This window comes from Patagioenas fasciata, chromosome 2 (genome assembly GCF_037038585.1).
Source record: "Patagioenas fasciata isolate bPatFas1 chromosome 2, bPatFas1.hap1, whole genome shotgun sequence".
NCBI classification, from domain to species: domain Eukaryota; kingdom Metazoa; phylum Chordata; class Aves; order Columbiformes; family Columbidae; genus Patagioenas; species Patagioenas fasciata.
This window is the reverse complement of record NC_092521.1, coordinates 60,138,607-60,165,288: the sequence shown is the minus strand read 5'-3', so window position 1 is coordinate 60,165,288 and position 26,682 is coordinate 60,138,607. Positions and strand designations below refer to the sequence as shown.

The following is a 26,682-nucleotide window of genomic DNA, read 5'->3' as shown; positions in this document are numbered from 1 at the left end:
AGTATCTCTGTCAAAGTTTAAACATTTCAGAAAATCTTACGGGCAAAGTAACCATTTGAAGAAACACAGTGAAATGAGATGTGATTAATGGTTAATATACCTGTTATTTTGGGATGAATGGTACTACCACCTGGTCATATCATAGATATACCAACTGTATAACACCATTATTCAATCGCTTTCAGCCCTTAGGATGAAAAAAAAAGAGAAGAAAAAATATGTATCTGAAACTGCAAAACCACTGGCACTGTAGCCTTTATGACAAGGCAATCTGTGGTCTTGTTCATATACTAAGAAACACCTTTTGTTCAGTGACCTGAAAAAAGACTCTTGAATGGTCCAGGAAACAGAACCTGCCTGATACTAGATGCTGAGGCTTTACAATTCCACTACTGGTTTTATAAACGATACTCTCACATTCCTGTTTCAAGTAAATACTAATATATTGACTAACTCAAGAGTAATACTATGAATTTGACATACCTGCAATGTTTTGAAATAATGACATTCAAAAGTACTATACCAGTGAACTGATATTATTTAACACAAAAATAATAAAATGACCTTGGGAGTGACACAGCTGCCATTTTCACAGTGAGCAAGAGTGTAGACTTTTCATACTTATAGTCACTTTTCATGAGTTTCAAATTGGAAAATTAATTCTGACCTTTCATTTTCAGGTCAACAAAAGCTTAGTAGACTTTTGAAAGGTTTTTAGGTACCTTTTGAACTATAGTTTTTGATATTGTGCCTTTAAAAGCTACAATATGGGAAAAATGTGCAAGAAAATAAATTTAAAATTTGAATTTTTTTATCAGAAGTCACCAAATGATTCCACTCTCCAATTAGTCACCTTTTCCATAAAACTGTAATGTGGGGAATGACACTACCAAATTTGCAGAATAAGATAACCATCATAAACTGAAGTCATGGTTCAACTCATTTCACTGAAAGAATCAGCTAAAGAAATTTGAGTACAACTGCACGTTCCTACAGCACAGCTAAACAAACAACATGCTAGATTTCATACCAATAGTAAGAACCTTCGTACTCTCCCCTCCTTCCAAGTTAAGACACCCCCACCTAACCAGAATTTCTTTGTTTCTGAGCAAGACAACTAAAGAGGCAACTTTGAATTTCAAACATACTTATTAAAATGCAAGGTTGTGCATTAAGGGGTTGAGGGAAGAAAGCAGATAGGCATGAGAATTACTCATCTGGGATACTGCAGCTAAAGATTTAGCAGAGCATGCTTGTCAAGTATTGGATTATACATATTCAGCCACTTGGTTTAAAAGAACATGGCTAATGATACCCTCCATGCATTCTTATTCGTGTGATTTTTAAAACAAATACATGCTTGCCTCTTTGTTTCCTTTCATTTATTTACTTAGAACAATAGGTATGCTAATTATGTTCATATATGCTGGTTGGTAGCACTGCAATTAATTTCTAGACTAAGGCAATTGAATCAAGACTTGTTTACACAACAGAATTAATCTATGTCTCCTGCAGGTCTCCTGGATCTTTTTCAGGAACAAGACAAATATAGTATTTGCCATCCAAGTCTGAAAGCTGCTGGACAGTACATGAATTCACTGCAGAAAAGCTTGAGGAATTTCAAGCTATTTTTCTGCTCACATCTGCTTTTGACAAGATTTATTTCCCTTCGCATTGAAGTTGTCTCTTCAGTAGTATGCATATGAGTTTTATGTCTATAGCCTACAAGCATACAGCAGATAAGATGCTCTGAACAGTGTCTGATCACTATAACTTTCCTACAACATCAGTAGTTCTCCCTTCTATATTTGCTAAGTAATCTGAGACTACAAACTAATTCCCATGTCTCAGAGCAGTCAAACAGCTTCACAAACATTTGAACTTCTTTTAAATCATGCTTGAACAATGTCTGTTTTTTGAACAAATTTTCTTAAAGATTTCTGTATGTTTTATCTTACTAGGTTCGGAGATGTCTGGACTCTCCTATGAAATTAATACAATGCAGTCAATATAGTGCTATCCAGTCTGTAATTTAATTATGTAATTTTGTTTATAATGATAGTTGGCCTGATATTTCATAACCATTTAGGCATTTTGTTTTATTACTTTGTTAAAAGCTATCAGATTTTATAAAAGCATCAAGACAGTAATAATCATTGAGTGCTGTAATTTAGGAAGGAATAAATGAGCACGTTGTGTGCTGCCCTCATGTTCATTAATACAAATTAAATGACACAATAATCATGGATTTTCTTTTGTTATTGAGTATTCCAGTCACTAGCATCCTTCCTGTGGAAGTGTCTAATCTAAAATTCTGTTCCAAACAGCCTTTAGATGAAGACTTACAAGCTCAGGTTTAGTGCTGACTAGCATCTGTCATTTCCCTTTTCACCTGTATTTGACAACATTTAGGTGACCTTGACTCCATTATTCAAGGCAGGTATGAGTTTAAAGCAAATACGTGTTTTGCAGTCCAAAGTGGTGTTGATATGTTCATCACTGCCTTTTAACAATAGTGGCTGTTTTATTTCTGCACACAGAGGCCCTTGTTTCTGGAACCAGAAAGGTCATAATCATCATTTCACATGACAGGAAAATGTGAATGCAATGAACACATGGACATATAGCATGGAATTTAATCATATCTATTTGTAGAAAAAAACAGGATTGAACCTCAAAAACACATCCACATGTTTAGTTATTAATGAAGTGCTTCTAGCTAATAGTAAAAATCATCACAAAAACAACCACAAGCAAAGATAACAGAGGATATCCCCTAAGAACTGACCTAGGAGCAATTGCAAAGTTACTTACCATTTTGTTCTCTCTGGACTCCAGCAGCAAGCAAATCTGGTTCCCCAAGGCTTATATCATTAAGCCTGGTTCCTAGACACTCCATGCAAAGATGTTTGCACCATTCTTCTGCCTCTAGTTCTGGAAAAATAGAAAAAAAATCAGAAGTGTCAACATTTTACTCAAAAAGGGGTGAAGTTGTTAAACCAGTACCTTCTTAATGACTGTTTTTATGACAACATGAGCTATTAGCACAAAGTTCCACATTTATTACTTAGCCTTGATTTATGAACTCCTAAAAGGGTTTTCACTCCTAGAACTGCACCTTCTGTTTCCAAATTTGGGCATAGGAGGTGGAGACAACAAAAAAGGAGAATGGCTTAGTGAGTTTTCGATGCAGTATATTTCTAGTAGGTTTTCTTGAAAGAAATAATGCAATTAAAAAAAAAAAATTAGATGTAATATATGAAATATTCTTTACTGCTCTTCAGGTGAATCTGAAGTATTAAAGCACTGTTTCTAAAGGTTTTAGAATATTTTCTAGGAACAAAGGAAAAACAGTAATAAAAAGATCTCCAAATGCAGAACTTCCTTCTCTGCTGTACTGAATGGCTATGCCTGTCAAGGTAGTCTGAATAATTGATTTCTTCAGTTCTGTTCACCTTCTTTTGGTTGCAGAGCAGTTTGGGCATTAGTTGGAACATTTGTATGAACATTCAAAACCTCCTAGTCCTTTCTGAATCCTCCATTGCATCCCACTGTTGTACAACTGAGAGCTTCCTATCTGCAAACTACCAAGACATGTCCCCAGGCATAACCCCTGAGACACCACAACAGCCCCTCCTCCACACCCAGCCTCATACTATCCACTTCCCGAAATTAACTTCACAAAATCTCTGGCATTAGTTAAACAAACAACATCTCAAGTTGGTATTCACATAGAGTGAAACCATAACTAACAAAAATCATCCAACTAGGCTGACTGTCTTTTATTATAGAACAAGCTTCACTAAGCGGAACTTTCTGGAGAGCAGGTTTGGCAACAGGCACACGCTGAGCATCCATTGTCACAGTCGGTCTATTATCTGATCATCCTTAACAGTGGGTGACCCAAGTCATCTAGAAATGTCTCTATTAAACACAGTCTTTACATACCTATTTTTGGGGACATCTGGAAAATACTTTTGTGACAATCTCTCCAATGTAGTGGAGAGACAGAAAAATACTTCATGCAATCCCTGAAGCATCTATCGATGATGACTCATTGTAATTAGTGAAAATTTGTATCTAAGAAAAATATTTCCATGCTTAACTAGTACAAGCCTCAAATTCTTGCCTGGTTAGGCGTCAACACTTGCTCAACAAGAAAGGGAGACACACATGCAAGTCCAGGTCCCCAATAACCTTTGGGTAACATCCTTTGTTCAGGGTCCATGAATAGACTTTTCTTGAGTTATTCTGGCTATCAGCTGACTGAATTCCCAGGCAGACAGCTCAAAAAATAGAGCCAGTTTTGGGATTTTTCGAGAGCCAAATGTGGTTGTTATCACAGGGACACAAACAATTGGGGGTGAGCTTCTCCAGAGTGCTGCAAGCTTTTCCTTGGCCCTTCCTGATTTTTTGCAGTCCTTGTCTCAGGACACAGATCCCCAGATTTGGTTTGTCATAATATCTCAGCTTCTGGTGGTAGAGAGAGAACATTCTCTCAGTAGTATCCAGATAACATTTAACTTTGTATGTAGGAAGAAAATGTTGAGGTAACAGCATACTGTCCCTTAACACTTCTACAGATACAGCCTTTTTGATGAAACTAAGGCGAGAACAGGTATATCTCTGCACGGCAATAAAAACTTAGGGCTTTTAAAAGGAATAAGATGAATTTCTTTAAAAACCTACCTCCAAAATTCATTTTCACCTCATGCACAAAGAAATTTCCCTCCTGATTTCCCTTCCTCTCTTTCAGCCTTTGCCCTTTCCTTGGATATTTGTCATCTGTTGAACCAGAACCATGCCTATAAATCATACTTGCCTATGGAGAGGGTTTCACACCAGGGAGACGATAAAAATGGACCACAAGCCATGCTGCCACATTCTGGTAGCTCACGCGATGGGATGCGGGGGGTAGTACATAGGCGCATGGGTAAGTCAAGCCTCCCTCAGGGAAGGTTTCCAGTGAGTTGCCCAACATCTGCATCCAGCTACAGATTAACTCTGGGGAATCAGTGCAAAAAGGCTGGTAGTGTAAACATGACTGTGCGAATCTGGTCTAGTGCTCCCATGTTTCCTTCCCTTCCCTCTCACAATTTCTTCTCTGCTTTCTGTATTGCAGAACAATGTATGTACTGACAGAATGCACAGGTCTGTATAAAGCCTGTATTTTTTCCTGGAGGATAGTCAGGAGATAGCATTTTACGTATTTAACAAAATCAGTATTTTATTACTTTATTTCATTGTGCCGGCACTCAGACTGAAAGGGTACATTCTGGAAATGTAGAATGAGATTATGGTAAATAAACACTAAACTAACCTTTCTAATTTTACAAACATCTAAGAAGAAAGGAAAACATACTGGCATTTCCATAAATCCAGCTTAACATCAATATATATTCAAAACAGGACTCTTCTGTAAAAGAAATTAGTTCTATTTATATGTATTCTCACATTACATTTCCAGCATATTCGTCGGGAAACAAACAAAGGCATGGTTCTTGGAAGCTGCTTCTTGTGAGTGCCTTTGTTTTCATCTCCATTGTTTTCTCTCTATTAGAGGAACATCTAGATCTTGAAAGTTTGGATCCAGAAACTGCCTGTGTTTGGTTCTGACAGTTTAATTTAAGCTCCATCTTCTTCACTGCCGGGCATTGATGATTAGACCCAGATTAGATCATTCTCCCACTGCCACACAGAAGCAACTTATCTTACTGTGAGCATTATAAGATCACGGCTGTATTTTGCAAACTGTAGGCTGTAACATGCATTGTATGGCATAGAACTCAAATTTTCTATCTTACAAAACCAGTTGACTTAATGCTACAGAAAATACTGTTTCAATGCAGAACTGAAAAATCTTCCCATAGAACTGTGAGGATTGGTGTCAGCTGTCAGTAGGATCAACATTATCTACAAATGTGTTTGGAAGGTCAAGGGTATAAGGGTACTGTGCGAGTAAGTTTTACTTAATGCATCCCAATAGCTACTGCTTTCTTGGGAAGGGACTGCCTTCAACCTTTTTGTTGACAGACATGTGAAATCTTCTTTAGAAGCAGGTGAATTACCTTTCAAAGACAAAGCCATATTTCTCCTTTCATCATGTGCATCTATAAAACAGTTCGCCATTGCTTTGTAGCAAGTCTATAGAATGCTTTGTGTTTCTGGATAACAAATACTATCTATAAATTTTAAAATGTATTTATTATAAATTATAGTACATAAATGCATCAGTCGTAGCAATCTCAAAGAACAGCTACTACATCACAAAACAGATATCACCATCACTTCTTTATTTTTATTATATGCATATATTGGAACAGATGAAATATTACAGTGGAACCAAGTCATAAAAAACAGTCTGCAAAATTCTTCTCTTTAAAGCATGTAGATCAGATTTATTGTAAATGCTGACTTTTTTAGTTGTAACCGGTAGTTGTCACTGAAAAATTTAGTTTCCTTTTAGGATAACTGAATTCTTAGACTGAATGATAAATTGTAAAACATACTATCACAGCTATAAATAAAATCAAAGTACTTGTACTTTCATCTTTACTGTTATTTGATTATAAAATGTTGTTATACAATTGTCATGAGGTGAGATAAAATATAAAGAGACGGAAGAATTTAATTAGGCACTGTTTATTGCATAAGAAATATTACTGGGAACAAATCTGTAAACTTGTTATCTGAAAACCCACACTTGTTATTGGTAATATTTTCAGGGAGTTTGCCTGAGCTTCTAGGTCATGCCGGAGGTTATTGTTATTTTTACTTCAGTTTTCAGGTGATTAAACTGGTGTTGTACCTACTCCAGCCACTGAAGTTGTGTATTGCAAATAGGTAATATCACAGCAAGATAAATGTGTGGTTTTTTTGATATAATAATGGTGATGAAATTATACTTGCAAATGGTATGAGAAATCTAAGTTTGCAAAAATCTAAGTGGAAAAGCTCTTCTGCTACTTACAGTTTAAACCAGTTCATGATCCACAATTTTCACGGTTTAACCCGAGCTAGCAATATAACCATGACAGCCCCTTGCTCACTCTCCTGACCCCCCGCCCCCGACCAGAGCAGAGAATTGAAAGGGAAAGTAGAAACTTGTGGATTGACATAAAGACAGTTTAACAAATTAACACTAATATACTACTACTAGTAGTAAGATATATAAAATGGAAATAGAATATAAAATAAAAGATACTCAATGCAATTCCTCATGAACTCCATCTGCACTGAGCAGCCAATCCCAAGAAACAGCACTTGGTCCCAAATAACTGATCCTAAAGAGAGAAAAGAGAAAAACGCAGAAAGACCCAGAGGTCTCTGCGAAAGGGCAGGATGGGAAAAGGCCAAAGGAAAGAAACTTCATAACAGAACTCCACTGAAATGGAGCAGAACTAGAACAGGTCTCTATCCCTGTCTGTTCGACTCTATCCCAACTCTGTCCCTAGCCAGAAGATCTTGACTCTCCTTAAATATGAAGCATGATGCTAACAGCATGGAATATTCTTATTGATCAGTCTGGATGTCAGTCAAGATCTGCCCCGTCTATGCCTGCTCCATCTATGCCCCCATTCCCAGCTGCCTCACACCTGTGGGCAGTTGCAGAAATCTCAGAGACTTTGTCTCTCAGACAATAAGAGTGAAAAACATTAACTCTGTCCCACGGTGTTATCTTCTTGTTCTCAAACTGAGTCCAAACAATGACTGTGCTAGCTATGAAAAATAAAGGTTTCTAACTTCATGAAGGAAAATTAACTCCCTTTGGTCAAAGCAGCACAAGGATTTAATTGAAATAACATGTACGCAATATTAGAGGAAGACAACAAAAATTCTTGTGCAAATCCAAACCCCTCACTTTTTGACCTTACCCTAATGTCAAATGTATAAACATAAAATGTTGATTGCTTCCTTTCTGAAACATTTTTATGTTGTTTCTGCACAGATTGTTTGACTCTTCTGCCCTGTAAACTACTACAAGAGCCTAAATCCAACTGAATATTACTACTATGAATGAAACTGGGGAATCTTACCTATTTGGATTAGTAGGACTTAGACCTGATATTCTTTACAAAGAAAGAAAGATGGTGCAGAAAAGCCACATGTGCAAATTTATCTCTTCTAAATATCACCCAGCATTAATTAGAAGTTAATAGGAAAAAAGATCATAGAATCCCCACAGGACTGATGTGCTATTATACTGTGCCACATACAGTATATGCAGCAACTTATTTGATTTTGTTTTTTTTTTCACTAAAAAATAACACTGTTGCCTGTAGGCATGTAATTTCTCATCAAAATCAATATCTTAAAGAACTTCTATCCTTTATGAGGATATATATCATCCTTTGATGATTCAAACATAATTTTATTTTCTAAGTATTTAAAATATGCTATCTAACAGTGTCTCCATTACTTAGGGTACATCATGCACACTCAAACACAGATACAAATGCAAAGCAATGTGGCTATTTCTTATTGCAGCCCAGAGGAACATATGAGTAGTGCTTCTTTTGTGTAATAATGTATTACTGATTAACACTGGCCATGCATGAATTAAACAATTTTTTGTTAAATGAGAGATGGGGAGCAATGATGCAGACATAAGTTTTATTAGTGTAAATGAACAGAAAATGAGTCTGTATGTAGACTAAAACTTGCTTTCAACTAGATAGTAAAAAAGACTTTTTTTAGTGATCAATTTTATATGAAGATATTTTATGAGATATAGGAGTTTGAGTTTTTTGCCTGTGTTTCAACTAATGCTATCTGTAAGGAAACTTTTTAGCATTTTTCTTGAACTGTGATTTTTGAGTGTTTCACCTGGAGTGTGCTGCTATTACATAAGTGTAAATCACAAAGCCAAAATGCAAAGGCAAAGTCATAAAGGAAAACTGCATGTACTGTTAAATTTTATTATTTTACTGCAAATACCATACATTCAGTCTGTAACAAATTATTTTAAAGGAAATATGACAATATCCTTGGAAAAAAAAAAGTTGTCATCTTCCTCTTTTTTTTTTTTTTTGTCATTGCCACGTCTTTTTAACACAAGACCATTAATTTGTAACTATTTCCAGTTATTAAAATGTATACATATTTTTTGAATATACCATCAGATAATGACATACCCACCTTTCTCTTCTGTACAATTTTTTTTTTTTTTGGGGGGGGTGCGGGCAGTAAGGAAATGTTGAATAACACAACAATCAAACTAAATGGATAATTGCAGAGTATGAACACATGTTATTCTGTAATTTTATTTCTTGGTATATTTTGCTAATGCACTTTGTTTTTCTTTTTTTTTTTTAACTGAGGGAAGATATAGTCTAAGTGTTACACAAAAAATAAACTTTTATTTTCCCACCATTTGCTATTTTAAACTTGTGTTGGCATAATGATAGCATAGTTAATTCAAAAACCATCAAAACACATTCATTAGCTATAATAAAATTAAAACAGATATTTCTGCCAAATATCATCCACACTTATCTGCAGACGTTGCAAGGTACAGCAGAAAGATGGCTCAGATAATTTCAATTTTTGCATGTATTATACCTGTGTTTGCAAATATCCAACTGTGTATCCCTGTAGGTATCTAGTTATTGAGGTATACGAAAACTGACATATTCCTGACGATTCCCCCTTCATTTCTGCAAGTCTGATCAAAAGCACCAGCTTGAATAACCAGCACTCAGCTGTTAGACCATCTACTATTCTGTCTATAACATAAACACATACAATGTTAAGTGAAAGTTTCTGAAGGCAAGAACATTATTTAAAAATATTTATCATATTGATGTCACTGTCCATTAAACTATTTCCCTAAAATAGACTTCAGTTGCATGTAATATATACTTGTGCCTACATTGCTCCTCCTTTCCAGTGTAAAATTGCATACACTTACAGGAACACCCTGCAATGCTGACTAGCAGTCCTTACACAAAGTTAAAGCAATAGGAAACAAAGCTTACCACCTGAAATGCTGCTTGAGAAGGTAGTTTTCATGCAGCAACAGATCTTCACTTGTTTAAAAAAAATGGAGAATGTACGGGAAAATAAAGAAAAATAATTAATCTACAAGAAAGAGATCTCCTTTGCTCAATACTAGTGCTAATGCAGCTATTAAAAAAAGTGAATATGACTTTACACAGCGATTAGTCCTACAGAAATGAATGATGCCATTCTGGGAAGAAAATGCTATTTAGTAGATAAATTAGTCCTTGAGGGTAGATTTATAAGTATTCTTACAGATTGTGTATACTACTTCACGCTGTGGACTAGTGACTCTCATTATACCATGAATGTTTGTCAAGCATTAGTACATCCAACAGATGAACAGTAAGCTCACAGAATGTCACTACTCAAAAATATTCCTAGTAAAGTTTCACTCTCAATTAAAACTTTCTTTCAAATGCAAAGTAATCATTATGAAAAGCTGCCTGAGCATAGAAGAAACCTTTATGTTTTGTATGAAACTAACAGGCCAGTTAGAAGAATCTGGCATGGGAATTAGTTCCCCAGGCTTGTCAATCCATACCTGTTTCAACAGTTGTTAACATTAAAAGACAATGGCATGAAAGTAAAATAACCTCAGGCAGCTTGTCTGTAGCGGGAATGACATAAACACCATCAGTCAAGTATCCAAAAATGTCTGTCACCAGGAACATAACACACAGAGGATGCTATCAGATCAGCTTATGCAACTACCCCATGACTGGCAGTCAGAAATAGCATTTGTCCGGCTTAAAACTTCATAGTATTTCAGATTTAGTCTACTCCTACAATACTTTCGGAAAAGGCCCTTTTCTTAAGTGCACTGGAAATTTAAAACCCTCTGTGTAAATGTGAAGTGTGCCTCTCTCCCGTTGTGAAGTGCTTAAGTTACTGGTTTTTGATATACACCACTGTTATCTCTACTAACATGATCATAAGTATTAAAAGATACATATATGGCTGCCTGAGAAGAGGCAGTTTGCTTAAAGCTGAAGCTCAGAATCCCAACTGTCGTTAAGTAAACAGGATTTTTTCTTTTTTCTCTCTTTTTCTTTTCTCTTTTTATTTTTTATTTTTTTCTATAGAACACTTTTAAGATTCAGCACAGCAAAACTATGTCCTTTGCTGAACCAGGAAAAGAGCAAACAGATCCAATTTCAATTATGTGTCATTTTCCCACAAGAAAATCAGACTAAGTCTTGATGAATGCAGTCTTACAGAACATACCTAGATTAAATCATTGGAAACTTCAAGAACCCTGCTGAATGATGGCTTGAGGCCATGTTAACTGGAAAATCACTGATGAAAGATTGTTTTATTTCAAATCTTTCATCATTACTTAAGGGTAAACAACTCATCTAGTTTTTCTAGTTTTTCTTCAAAGCATTCATTAAAGTCAATATTTATTTCTTCACTATTCATAGTAATCTTCATCAGCATACATACACATTTTTACATGCTATGATCTATTTAACTCACAAAGGAGACTAAAAATTTAGATGTGACTACCTTACAAAAATCAAAATTATTTAAAACCTCAAAATTAATGGGCTACCACTATTTCTTAACTTAGCATGCACACAGATACAAACTGCCTATAATGTAATTTGACATAATTATATGCAGAAACATGCAACTCTTTTTCCAGCTTCTTCCTACTCACATTTTCTAGTACTATATGATCACAGATTTTAAAAATAAACACTTAGAAATTAAGATATTAAGCCTTTCCACTTAGATTGTTGTCTTGCCCTATTAACTTTTACTATACTTATATCTACATTTTAGCAAAAATGGCAATCTTTGATAGGATATGAAAACTCCAGATATCAAGAAATGCATACCATGGCATTGCATTTTAAGGACTAGTTAATGACACATAGGATTCTTAGAATTTCCTCTCAGTTGGTCCTTAACCTACATTTTCACCTAAGTCATGTTTCTGTACATAAATAATAAACACCCCTCAGCAAAAAGTATAACTGTCAATATCCCATGCCATTTGGAAAGAAAACTAATTATACTCAACACATATTGGGATTATTGTTAAACAAACATAATATAGAAAAATTATGTATCTGAATAATGCTGATTGTACTCTATTGCTGATGAATAACAGCAGCAAAGACACCATTTATTAATGGAGGGAGTGCTGCTATATCTAGTGACATATACTGGGAGCACTGCTTCCTGAATCACATAGATGTCATGGACATGGTACTACACTTGGAAAAGATTCACACTGTCACTGAGCAAACACATTTTGAAATGACATTGGCTTTTTGAGTTTCCTGCATTAATTCACTTCCCATCACTAGAGAGAGTAGAGGAGATAAATGTCAGACACCCTATTTAATTCACTTCTCATTTTTTCAGTAAAGTGATTGTAAGCTATGGCAAAGATTAGGGCAACCTCCTTTCACAGTCAAGAAAACCTACCATGGTAAAATCATTGATCTTTGGAATACAAAGCAGAAACTACATAGGAAGACATTTTGTCATTCCTACTGAATTAATGTTTATAGGAACATACCTAACACAGACCTGTCTTTCCTAGATAGGTTAGCTTAATTATCTAGAGGCTTGCCCATTAGTACATTCAAATGTTCTTTCATTTTACATTTATTAGTCATATTCATTTTATATGTCCACAGACATTCTCTAATTTGATTATTTCAATTCTAGATCCAGTCAAAATTATCCATAACAAAACCTAGGCAGAAAAAAAGCAGCTGTAATATTGACTTAATGTTTTATTTATGGAATATAAACTTCAGTTACAGGATTGATTTTCTTTTCCTTGAAATTAAAATGAAATGCTAAGCTATTGAGAGGTTTGGCCAAAGATGAACTTCCTAAAGAAACAGGCAAATTCATACTGCCATTGAGCAAGTACCATTTTGAAATGAATTTGACTGTTTTCCAACAGCAGTTCAAAGAGTTATCTTTTGGGAAGACTTCACAAAGCACTTCTCATTTGCTGAAAGACAGATACTATATATTGGTGAGCTATTGTTCTTATTTGGAAGATGATTAAAAGATCACCTTGCTGACAGACTTGGTTCCCTTTTCTACTCCATTAATTCCAAATTGGCTTTTTTATTTTTTCCTGTTAGCCTACCAGGCTTATTTTTTTCTCCTAAATTCAGGGTTATTTTTAATTATGTCTAGTTTAGAAACAAATGATGCTTCACAATAGATCGGTTTTTATAATTTCATTAATAGAAAAATAATGATATTATGTCTGTATTTTAAATTTCAAATTACACGTATTTTTTAAGGAAAGGTTTGGCTTAAAAAAAAAAAAAACAAACAACAAGGAACTTCAGATAATTTTTTCACCTTTACATTACATGATAATAAACATACAGGCTAATCGTTCCATAATGCTACCCAATAAAACAGTAGTTTCATAAAAGTTGGTAGTGACTTTATGCCACTGCAGTTTACAAAAAATTCATTGCAAAATTAAGTCCACAGATACAAACATAAAAAAAGTAAGAAATGGCCCACATTTTCAAAACTTACATCTTTCCAGAAAGTAAATGGACCTAGATTTCTATCATTTAGAAGCAGATCAAGATTCCTCATAATTTTAATTAATATGCAGCTTTCACTCCAAAGTAAGGCTCAAATCTTCCTAAGACATTAGAAGACCAGTACCTGTCATACAGATTTTACTAAATTTGAAGCTTAATGCCCCTAAAACATGTAGGAACACTATACGAATGCATTGTTAGAAAAAAAGCATGAATACAGTTTGGAAGTATTTACATTATTTTTGTGAACAGAATTGTTGCTTCTATCTTCACCATGGCATCTAGAATAATTGAAATGGGTGACTGCTCAGTTTTAATTAAGTAAAAAAAATAATCCATCTAATATGAAGCAATCCAAAACTTGTTTAAAAAGATATAGTGATGTGTCTTACTATGTGGTCATAAAAACCTATCAAACAACATTGTAATTTTGATCCACCTAATATCTGTAAAATTTAAACATATTATGATGTTTATACTGTTTTCTGGAACATTTACAAATTAAAAAAAAAAAAAACAAAACACAAATGCAATAAAGTTTCCAAATAAAAATATTTTTTTCTGTAGTTTTATATAAAATTTTCATACCAATGGTAGCTCTTCCCAGCAGGAGGGAGTAAATTAATATTTTTGCCATAAATAACACCTTACTTGCCTTATTTGCACATTAATACACTATTTTATAAGTTTCCAAACCAATTAAAATTGAAAAACGTATACTAAATTATGTGACTATTTAAAAAATAAAATGTACCTTGCAGTCAACAGCTTTCCTCTATTTTTTTTTCCATTAATTAACTACAGTTTTAACCTCAGATTAACTTGCAAGAAAGCTTTAGTAGCAGTTGGAAGCAGCTGGAATTGTTAAAACTTTAAAAGTAGCCATGCTTTAGGAGAGAAAGTGGAAAAAATCAAGCTTTTTTAGAGCTAAAATGTTCAACTCTCTGTATAGGATATCTCTGTTAGGATAACATTGTATGAACGTACTTGAACTACAGTTACAGAAAATATGTTCACATTTTCCTCCTTCAGTGCAATCTTCATATAGAAAAGACTGAAATGCAATTGATGTCATATTGATTTGAAGAAGAGAGGATACTTATGGCCACTTTTTAAAACCATGCTACATTAAGAGGAGTGGTGACTGTGACTGACAAAGCTTTTTTTTTAATTAAGCTTCTTGGACATCTGAAGCACAGTTTCCTTCCTGGCCATAAACTGAATTTCCTTATTTGAAATGAATAAAAAAGAAAAGATTTAGTGCAAGATGTCCAGAGAATTTAAGGCTGAACATCCCAAACTGACAAAGGAACTACTCACAGAGTAAAATCCATTCTGGAAAAAATTCTTATTTATTTAGCAGGGAAAAGGCCCAAGTCCTGTCTTTGAGAGATTTAATGCTGACTGGAACTTCATCCCAAGTTCATCAATTACTGTAAACAGAAGAATCTCAGTTGAATAGGAATACACTATTTAGAACCTGAAATCTCTGCTAATTGGTGTATTTGTGATTCATTTGCATACCTACCTGAAATCTGAGAATTTTGACCATTATATGAAATAAACTGTTGCATGTTTGTAACTGGAACCCTATTTTGGAGGTTAATGAGCTGCTGTAGTTAAATCTCAAAAAATAGACGCTGGACTTAATAATGTTAGACCTCTCAGAAAATATAGTCTTGATAAGACTACGGTAAAAACAATGCGTAACTACTGGGAAGGAGTTAATAATTTAAAAGACAAATGTGGTACTGTACAAAATTCACAAAAGGACTGGATACTTCTTCAGGTGAAAGAAAATTTTGTATGCTGATCTCAGAGAGTGTGAGGCCATAAGTAATTCCTGAAAAGCATCTTGTAGTTTTCTGAAGGGAGCACATTTTCTACTTTTATTTCAAGGACATAACAAGTTATAGATGTGGTAGTATTTTCAAATAGTGAACAATTTGAACTATTTAAATTTGGAGTTATTTCTACCTAAAATGTATTTACTTATATTCTTGAGGTTAAGTCATAGTTCAGTATGTTTCCCACAAAATACTGTCAAACATATTAAAAACCTGAATGGTCTGTAACAATATATTAAGTAACTGCTCCGCAGGTATGGAAGCTGAGACAACTCTAAAATATGTCACAAGGTTATGTGGCCCGAAGTCACATAAAACTTTGTCTACCACTATATACTTGTAGTAGGCACACACATGGGTCAGTCTGAAGAATTGCTTTAGTTCTCACTACTAGCCAGCAGTGAAATGGAAGTTTATCAGCTTTACCAATCACCCCAACTGAAGCTGTCATTCTGACTGTTAAACAGCCCACTGGGCCGGGTTAATGCTGACAGCAACACCCAGTGGTCCTCTAGCAACCTCTCAAATTGTTGTGTAGATGGATAGACAGTGAACACTAAATATTACTATTTTCTTTTTATGTGCACTAATTTGTCCAAAATTTTCATGTCTAAATTGTACATGAAGTAGAACATCCCATGCTCAATACATACTTAAATCCACGTTAGTAGCACACAAAACTTTCTGTGCTCATTCACACAGGCTGTCCTTCTCAGCTTGTCTTCATTCAGTGACAAGTGTTTCAAAGGCTTGAAACTGTTAACCTGCTAACAATCTCATACACCTTGCACACTGTAAGTAGTCAAATGTAATGCAAGCTGAATAGTGACAGAGAATAAAAAATAGATTGGGTGTTTCAGTTTGGAGCAGTAAATTATCATGTTATTCATTGAACTCTCCCTAGGCTCAGCCAGCCATACATCATCTGTCAATACTCCAAATTCAATCTGTAAATTAATGTCACAATTTTTGTGCTGTCACTAAATGTATGCTATTCTCAGGAGAGGTCAGGAACCACAGAAGTCACATGATTTTAGAGTGTGATATGTGTTCAAAAATCCCAGGAGATCTGACCTATATTCCATGTAGATGAGCAGAAGCCCTCTTATCTCAGCTGACAGCTGCCTTCCACGCCAGTGTTAGCAAACTTGCGGAGAGCAGGTGAGGTATTACACCAGTTCCAAAGAGAAAGGAAGTAGAAATATACCCAAAGACAATTGGTGTGAGTTAAGTAATTGTATCTTCTATTATTATTACAGAATATTTTCAAGGGGGCGAGGGGATGCAATAATGGAATAAAGGAAACAATCTAGAAGTCCACAAGCTGTGTACTTCTCTGTTGGCATATTAGTACTGAGTCAGTGACACTTCAGTACTTTCCAGAGGAACAGACTGAAAGGATTAGGAGTTTGAGTGACTGATAAAGTAAATAGATGTGCATAAAAATCAAGATCCTTAATAATACTAGTCCCATTTAAAAAAAAATAAACAAACAATACAGACATAAAGTAAGCGATATAACGTTTACATTGGATTATCTTAAACTTGCTTATTCGCTAACAGTTCCTTGATGCATCAATATTTTTTTATATAAGTATTGGTTTCAGATGGTAAGATTTTGGTAGTGAAGGGTGTTGCAGGGGCTGTTTCTGTGAGAAGACATCAGAAGCTGCCCCCATATTGAACTGAAACAGTTCCAGCCAGCTCCAAGACAGACCTACCACTGGCTAAACCTAAGCTCATCAGCAATATCTATAGCACTTCTGTGAAAACTCATTTAAGATACAGTAAAAACTTCACACAGGAGTGTGTGATAAGAAGGAAGGAGGAAAAAATGAGAAAGAAAAAGCCCTGCAGACACCAAGGTCAGAGAAGAACAAGGAGAAGGAGGTGCTCCAGGTGTCCCTGCAGCCCTTGGAGAAGACCGTGGTGATGTAAATTGTCCCCCTGCAGCCTGTGAATGACCATGGTGGAACAGATATTCACACCGCAGCCTGCGGAGGATGCCACAGCAGGTGGACCCGCCGTGAAGAAAGCTCCAGCAGCTGAGGGCATTGAACCTCATGCAGGACTAGGGGAAAAATATGCAAAGGAAGAAGTGGTAGAGATGAAACATCATGAACTGACCACAATCTCCATTTGCTGTCCCCCTGCACCAGTTGGGAGGAGGAGGAGGTAGAAGAGCTGTGAGTGAAGTTAAGCCTGGGAATAAGGGAGGGCTGGTGGGAAAGTGCTTTTAGTTTTGTTTTTTATTAATTGCTATCCTAGTCTGTTATTAATTGGCAATAAATTAAATTAATATTCCCCAAGTGTGCTTTGCCTGTATCAGTAACTGGTGAACAATCTCACCATCCTTATCTTGACCCATGAACTTTTCATCATTATTTTCTCCTTGTGTTCTGGTGAGGAGGGGAAGTGAGAAATCAGCTTGGTGGGCACCTGGTGCCCAGCCAGGGTCAAACCACTACAACATAACCACATTCTCTGTGTCTTAGATATGAATGCTGGAAACAGAGGTAGGTTTGGAAATTTTGGAAATAGAGGTAAGGTAGATTTCTTTTATCTGACAATGCAGTGTGAATATTGTCATTGAATGAGAAGCATGGGGAATATGCAGAGGCATAATGCCTTCCCAAATTAAAGCTGCACAATTTACAGACTAGAGCTGGCTTGTGGGCAAGACTGGTTGTATCTAGGTATGAAGACATAACAACAACAACAAAAAAAAATATTGACTCTTCTCTTCATTAGGCAATGAAAAATATAACCCTTTGCAGATGACACATTTTAACACAGTGGTAACATTTCGATAAGTTTTTAAAAGATAACTCTCAAGGCAGTGATGATTCGTTTTGAAGTGTGCTATTCTTAGAGCTGGTTAGATTTTTCTGACTAAGTGGAGATTCATCAAGACCTAAATGCACTGTCAAAAATCTACCCATCTCTCTGCCTGTCTGCCTGGCAGGCTGCTGAAAAAAACACGACTTCAGCATCAAAGGCAGTTGTATCATGTTGATGGGGGTCAGAAGCCTTAATGTCTGGGGAATAATAGCTACACAACACTAATCAGGCTCTGGAGTCCTGCCTGAATTTCCAAGGAAAACATCTTCTTTGAATTTCCTTCTTCCAAGAACATTTTTAAAATGTTTTAAAATTGCAGTCTTTAGAACACAGGCAGTAGTAAATTTGAAACTATACAAATGTACACTATTGCATTTTGTAGTGTTAGGTGCTAGAAAGTATAAGCCTAGGAAAGAAATAAAATCCATTTTTCTTGTCTTTACAAAAAAATTTTTAAAATTCAAAGTCTCATTCACTTCTCTTCCAAAGTACTTACCAGGGCAGAGGGCCCTAAAACAAATTATTAAATTAAAGACTACCACATGCATAATACAGCTGGGACCGATTAACCAAGATGGAAAAGATAGGTTTTTATTCTAATTTCAACTATATGATGCTATGCCATTCGCTTTTCAACCTGAGTCCTCCTGATACATTTTTGTTTCCTTTAATTACGTCCAAAAAAACCTAATCTGAGAAGACATAATGTACCAGAAATGATACACACATATACAATAATATACATATACACATATAAATAGGTATAGCTTATATTCCTTAGGAAAAGGAAGCTTCCCAAGATTACTTCCAGCCTTATTTTCTATCATAAATATAGACAATGATTGTTTTCTTCATTTTTTTTTTCTTTATGCTAAGACTTACTCGATATTGCTCTTCAATATCTGATTATGAAATTTGATTGGTCACAATTGGTTAAATGCCAAACAGACCATCATTTCAAATGCAGTGGTTATTAATAATTCAGATCTATGATCATCGTAATGAAATCAAGGTAATACACCTAATAACCTAAATGGTAGGAGGGAAAAAACCCCTTAAGTTACAAAGTCTTTGAAAATATCCTAAAGCTTTTTGTATTGTGGTAAGCAAGTAAGAAATTACTTTGCTTCGTGTTGATCTGTTTTGCAGACACCAGAGTGCTTATTAACACAGATGTTTAAAAGGTCTTTTTAAAAAGAAAACATTAAATTTGCTTGCAAATATCACCCTCATAGAATCCAATGTGTTGTTTCATATTATCGTTCCCACATGTAAGAACACATTAAAAAACAGCCCTAGAGAGGTTTTAGTTTCTGCATTATATAAAATATGCAACTATTTGGATGAGTGGGTTTTTTTCAGGAGGAAGAAGGGATAGGTTTACTCCTGCTTCAAAACATAGTTCATCTGTTCTCAGGTGGTGTGTAAAGCCAACTGTGTAATTCCTCTGATGAGTGCCAAGATATGACCACAGAATACAAGCATCTGGCTAGATCAGAAATAAGTGGGTGAAGAGGAATAAAGAGGAATTTTTCTCTATTTTGCATATTTTTTTAAAATTTCACATTTCTTACTGGTAATAGGAGTTGCAAATCCATACTACAAACTCTCTGTCGGAGATTCTTTTGCAGGCTTTGTCACATCTGCCATTCAGTTAATGAAGCTGCATTTCCACTCCCTATTCTGCAAACTGCTAATAAGTCAAAATGTGAGGCAAGATTATGCATAAAACTCATCAAGATTCTGAGATGGTTTTCAGGAATACTTTTATTATTGTGCGAGAATGTCTTTTGGTAGTGTAAAACAGACTAATATTTTAAATGCAAGGTCTAGGACATTGCAGGATACATAGCATGAAGACGTTCAAATACACAATGCTTTATTGCCTTACCTTCTTAATAAATATGTTTAAATGACAAAAAATAGATTTGGACTTTCACACTTATACTACAATTAAAAAATATCCTAGATGTAATTGAAATTCATTTATGCCATGTTTTATACAAAGGATAAAACAGTATTTCCAAACCTTTGTTTCCTAGGACTAGCACTTATTTATGACAGAGTGCATTTTTCAAATCCACTAAGAATCTCAAAATGGGATCATGAAGAAATCTTGTTATACATAGGTGCACAAAGTATCACTAAATGTAGATTTCAGTTTAAGGTAAACAGTCAGAAGCTAATATTTTTTTTTTTTTTCCTTGTAAGCCAAATGTTAGACCATGGTTTTAGACTGCATTTTTGTGGTCTTGTGCCATCACACCTATACAGATTTTGTTCTGTTCTAAAACATGGAGACTGCAGATATGATAAGGTTCATCAGATGTTTAGCAGCTTATGAAAAAACAAACAAACAAAAAGACTAACAAAAAAACAACAGGAAGCAATTATGACATTTTCTATGAATATCCAATCATCGATTACACACCCTTGTATGCTACACCCTGGACTTAACCATCACTAACCTACCTCTACTCTGCTTACTGGAAAAGGTTACTATACGCTGAATTTCTAGGGCAGACACTTTGAGACTCATGTATTTCTCCTAGTCTCTCTAAAATAAAAATTCAGCTGACTTTGCAACATATACAAGATGAAACTGAAATCTGCTTGCTGCTTTCTGATTACCTACAGAAGTTGTTCAGCTTATGCAGGCAGGAAGATTTTTTTCCTATTCTTTTACTCTCGTGGAGTCCTGCACACACTCTAAAATGGATGATTCACTATTACCTTAGCTATCTTCTTTGACTTTTGTTCCTATGGGAACAGTTTATATTTCATATAAATTTCAATCCCTTTGAGTAACACTGTGATAAGGAGTGCACATACAGTGCCCTCACTTCAGTATATTTGTCCAGGAAGAAAGAATAATACAGAACTGCTCTACTTATCTAGATACACTATGTTAAACATTAGAAAATAGCATTCAGAGAAGTTTACAATATATGAACAACAAGGGTAACTGAATGCTTATCATACCTCCAATACACACAACAATGTAACAAAACTTTAGGGAAAAAAAGAAAAAAGTTCGACCTTCAAATGTTTTGACTTTCAAAGCCTTAAATTTAGGCTTTCCCATATTGCAGTCCTGGATTAAGTTTACCTTTTTCAATTTACACATTCAGAAATCTTACAGCTTTCCTGCTCATTTTTCTGCATCGCCTGTGAACTCTTCTGCTAAGGTAGAAGTTAACCTTGTTTCCTTGCTATTCCCCACTTGCCCTACAAACTGAGAATACAGCAGCATTCTCAGCTCAGGGACCTGCTGGGATGAGTACTGAAGGGATGATGTCTATTTTGTGTGTCTACTGTTTTCAAATTTAGCAGCTGGCAATTCTACTAAAACCAAACCAAAACCAAACCATACCAAACCAAACCAAACCATACCAAAACAAAACAAACCATACCATACCAAAAACCACACAAAAAAAGGAGTTTGTCTTCCCCAAATATATGTTGGGTTTTTTTTTTTAAATGCTAATTAATTTCAGAATTGTTTGCATGGCTGGAAACGATGTAATTGTGTAGCACCTGTTCCATCAATGGCTATGAGCTTAATATAGGGTGGTATTTTCTGCATTCCTCCCATTTGCTAGTTACACATATTATCAATGTTTGTCAGAAAAGTGTAACAACGTAGTTCAGACAGATAACCACACAACAATGAGGACCAACAGAAAGGCAACCAACTATGAGAAATGAGAGCAAAATCCAAATATTTCTAATTTATAAATGCTAAAGTCAGAATAAAGATGCATATCTTTAGGCAAACATGAAAAAATAAGAAAGAAAAGTAATTATTTATGAAAAGGGAACTATTTATCTAGGACAAAATATCTACATCCTAAATATTAATCTTAGAATTTAACATTTATAACCATGACTCAGACTGAACTTTGTCCTAGAAGTTGATATTGTTTCAAATATTATGACCAAAAAGGGAGAACATAAGACTCCAGAGTAACATATTTAACTTCATGCAATGCCTGTCTTTTCACTCTCTTTTTTGGATCTCAAAATATTGTGGCTTGTTCAGAAGTGCAAACATGCATCTGACCACCAATGAACCACATGTTTTCTGCAGAAGTAAGGCCCCTTCAGTATGCAAAAAAAATAATCACAAACATAAAGTAGAAAAGGCAGGGTCATAAATTTTCATATAACAACTCTTGTCACTTCAACAGAGAAATACACCACCCTTCAGAATATTTTCAACTATATAGGACTTCTTTTCTGCATGCCAAAGGTGAACTTTGTATTCCTCTCTCCAGTACCAAAACTGTATTTGGGAAGCTGTTTTTCAACTCCACCACCTCCGTGATCCTGGAGCTTCAAACTCACAGAACAGGGAAAATGGGAACTTTAAATTGGTTGATTTTAAAACTTATGTCGCCATTTCTATTGTTAGTAAAAATAAAACCTCAGTGTTTCACTGCAGTTTTAATCTGAAACCTCCAGGTTTCTTAGCTGTCAAAGGATATAGTGAAATGACATCTGTCAAACTCTTCAAGCACAGCATATTTTTGCTTCAGAAAACTATCAAGGAGAAAAAGCCCAGTTCATAATCAGTAGTAATTTGGCAATAGCCCAAAAGATTTTCACTACAAAAATGAATTGAATTTGTGCCTTTTTAAATGAATCAACAAATGGCGAAAGTGTATTTAAAAGGAAAAATATGTACAGAACTAAAAAACCCACATTGCTGAACAAATTGCCACTTGACACCAACAGTCTTTCATTTTCAGCAAAAAAAACCCCACCTTTTTTTTCAGTTATAACAAGACTTACTTATCACAGTTTGACTGCACTCAGAAAAAGTTGAAAGCATGAGAATATCGCAGAAAAATACTGTTTATGTTACAGATGTATATAAGAGATATATCAAGGTAATCATCACAGCAGTAAGAATTCAATAAATTCAAATGGTAGATTCAGTCAAAATAACTGCAAGAATACTAATACCAGTTAAGCTATATCAATATTGTGTAATGATGGATACACCCCTAAAACAGAAGTTTCAAATGGAATAGCTGATTGACTTTAGGAATACTCCAGTTGTATTTTCTCCACCACTTGTACAGCGGCAGTTTTGAGGGAATGCCAAAGCATAACCTCTTAAAAATAGTGAAGATGTTTCTTGATTCCAACAATTCTAGAACTGCAATTCATGCATGGTTGGAAAGAAATGAACCACTTCGATTCATCTACTTCTATACAGACTAGGGCATTGTACTGAAGAGAAGCCAGACAAATGTCAGTATCTTGGGGGATGTCTGCATTTATTTTACAGTTGCAGTTTTAAGACTTCTCTGTGATTTTGCCCTTTGCTTTTTCTATACTCAAATCACCAAAATCACATTTCCGCATTAATTCACTTTGTCTCTCATCTCCGAATCCATATTACTGACAACCCCCAATTTGATTATGTCAATTGGTTTAAAAGTTCATCAGTTTTCCTCATATTCTGTCATTTAGAAATGAAAATAAATTTTACACGAACTTCCGCTGGTGGGTCCACTGGGCCTAAAAGAGCCAGGGAATTGTAACAATTAATATTGTGCCCGCATCACTAAAATAAAAATCATGCTCCAATATGGTCTGTCACCGCCCTAGTACAACCCAGAAACTTCATTCCTTGAAAGCTAGGCACAATCCTCACCATGTTAATAACTTCCATAACCATAAACTTCTAGCTTTATTCAGTATTCATGTCTGCCAATTTCATTTTCTTGCTTGTCCTGCATAGCCACCATTGCTCACTGCATCATATCTAGAAATTTAGAGAGAGTTTACAGGGCATGTCAGAATCTCTATCAGTGCAGACACTTGAGTTACTGCCACATTACAGATATTAGACTTTCAAGAAGAAGAGCTTCACAATAGATACATGTGTCTGAACATAGCTATAACTACATAAAGCCAGCACACTTACCTGAAAAAAAACCACAAGAAAAACAACAAAACAAAACCCACCCCAACACCTTTTTTTTTTTTTTTAAGTTATTAGGGAAAGACAGCACCTCAAACCCAATAGAAAGCATCCAGGGTTAAAAGAATTTCTCCATTTGTTTGATAATATACTGTGGACTACAGAAAACAAAACAAAACAAACCACAAACCAAACCAACCAACGAACCAACCAACCAAAGAAATCAAAACAAAACCCACATGGGAATTGGGAAGGATTTCTGTGAGGCTGTATGGAACCTCACTGCTTTAACTCCAAGAAATTTGCCACTAAATTTACAATCTGTGTTGCTCCTGAATGTCATTGCAACACAGACTGATACTGGGCATATATACTGTATTTGTTCTTGTGATAAGGTCACATTGTGTCTTAAAATTTCAAGATTTTTGATAATAATAATAAAAAATTTAAAATTCGCTTAACAGCAATAACTTTCACATGGTTTTCAGGGAGGCTGAAACTGAGACCTTAGCGTGGCAGCCAGTTCACATTGTCTGAAGAAGAATTCTCACTTTAGAGTCTGTTTTAAGTCTGAGTTACAGACCACTTTCCAACGAAACAATTTTGATGGCAACTGACACAATTTGAAAATGTTTCCTGCTAATCACCAGTCACAAGACTCTGCCCACTAGAACAGACATCAGAAAGAGATATAGTGACAGCAATTGGCTTCCTTCTCTCCTTGAAGAGGGATAATTCTTCTTTAAAGAATTGTTACTCCATGTTTTTAATCAGGGAACTGGAATATCTGAGACTGGTTTGCTCTTCAAAATATTTCAGTAGAGCTTCAGAATTGAACAGATTTCTACAACTGTTATAGATGTCAGGAACACTGCTTGTAGTGATGGGAACAGCTAGATCATAACAAAAGCATATGGAGGAATTATGTTTTTCTACAGAATATTTTCATTAGCAGACAAGGACTACCAAAAATCAGAGGCTCCTCAGATGACTAATTTGCTGAAATCCTAACAGAAATATGGGGACCACAGCCCATCCAGAGCTCAGACTTGCCAGTGGCTGCCTTGAAGACATTAAGGAAACTGAGGGCCTAGAATCTGGAGGAACTACAGAAAAAACTCATAGGTTCCCAGCCTGCACCAGCGGGCTGGTATCACAGCTTTCAGGTTTTCTGGGCAGAACTGAAGTGTTCTATATATTTAGAGACCTATTTTAAAACAGAATAGCATTTTACTGTGCTTAATTCCATAACTAAGAAAGCTAAGTACCAGAAAAGTGTGCTACTTTTCACCACATGGACTTTTAGACTGCACAGAAAACAAGATATCAGCTCACTATATCAAAACCAAAATGATATGGTTATTTCAAAACACTTCCTGGTACAACTCTGACAAAACCTGTGCCTCATATTGTTCAGTTCGATATAAAACCAGCTCAGCTTTGAATATTGCTTCCTCCTCCTTTCCAAGAAATTATTGACTCTATGCTCAGCTGACCTTTTGCAACGTGTACAGCATTACTGTCCTTCGATCTGCCCCTGGAGGTCAAGATGATAGGAAACTAAGTACTTCCTTCTGTATACTTAGAGACTCCATGCTGGAAAAAATGTTGCTATCATGAAACTTCGGGCTCCTAAATAATTCAAGGTCAAGCAGCTCTGATTCTTGAAGATTTTTGACTGAGTCAAAACCACTTGAGTGGTTCTTTCCCACTGAAGCCACGGAAAATAAGAGGTGTTAGTAAAGGTATTATTGCATTAACCAAAGTGGTCTGATTTGCGACCATAAATCCAGTGCGTAGAGCCCTATACACCATGAGGTTGTTAAAAGTTTAGGCATTGTCCCATAGAAACCACTGTCACTAAACAGAGAAGGCAGATCATAGAATCTTTAAATCACAGACAGTCTTGAGTTGCAAGGGACCCACAAGGATCACAGAATCATCGGGTCCAACTCCTGTCCCTGCATGTGACAATCCCACAGTTCACACCATGTGTCTGAGGGCATTGTCCAGTCTCTTCTTGAACACTGTCAGGCTTGGGGCCATGACACCTCCCTGGGGAACCTGTTCCAGTGCTCCACCACCCTCTGGGGGAAGAACCTTTATTGATCAGAAGGTCTACAGTAGACACCTACTACAATATCACCTGTATCAGCTTGCCCTTTGGTCTCTGCCCACAAGCTCCCCACTGTTTTTGTCACTTCACCCAAGGCTCCATCCACTCAAAACACATTTTTGCATAGAGCATAGTCATAAGGTAAGGCATCTCATACCTCTCATCTTGTGAGAACCTTAAGGTACTTGTGTCTTGTATATAGAACTGGGTTCAAGGTTAATGGGTTGAATCATGGTTGTTACAGAAGAAAGGGGTGAATGGGCCAGACATGCTGAATTTTCTTAGGTTTGCCCCTTTTTGGTGAAAGAATACTGAAGTTATGATTTGCTGTCACTCTTCAAATATACCCGCACCATAGTACTTCTACAGACGGAATAAGATCTTTTCATTAGAGAACACAGGGAA

The 26,682-nt window shown here is 35.6% G+C and overlaps 1 protein-coding gene across 1 annotated transcript in view; it reads right to left on the bottom strand.

Moving 5' to 3' along the window:
- Positions 1-26,682, bottom strand: part of DOK6 (docking protein 6) — a 247,265-nt gene that overhangs the window by 96,544 nt on the left and 124,039 nt on the right. The window contains exon 4 of the mRNA XM_065830731.2: positions 2,815-2,934. Coding sequence (XP_065686803.1) covers positions 2,815-2,934 — 120 coding nt within the window. The remainder of the gene's footprint in view (positions 1-2,814; positions 2,935-26,682) is intronic.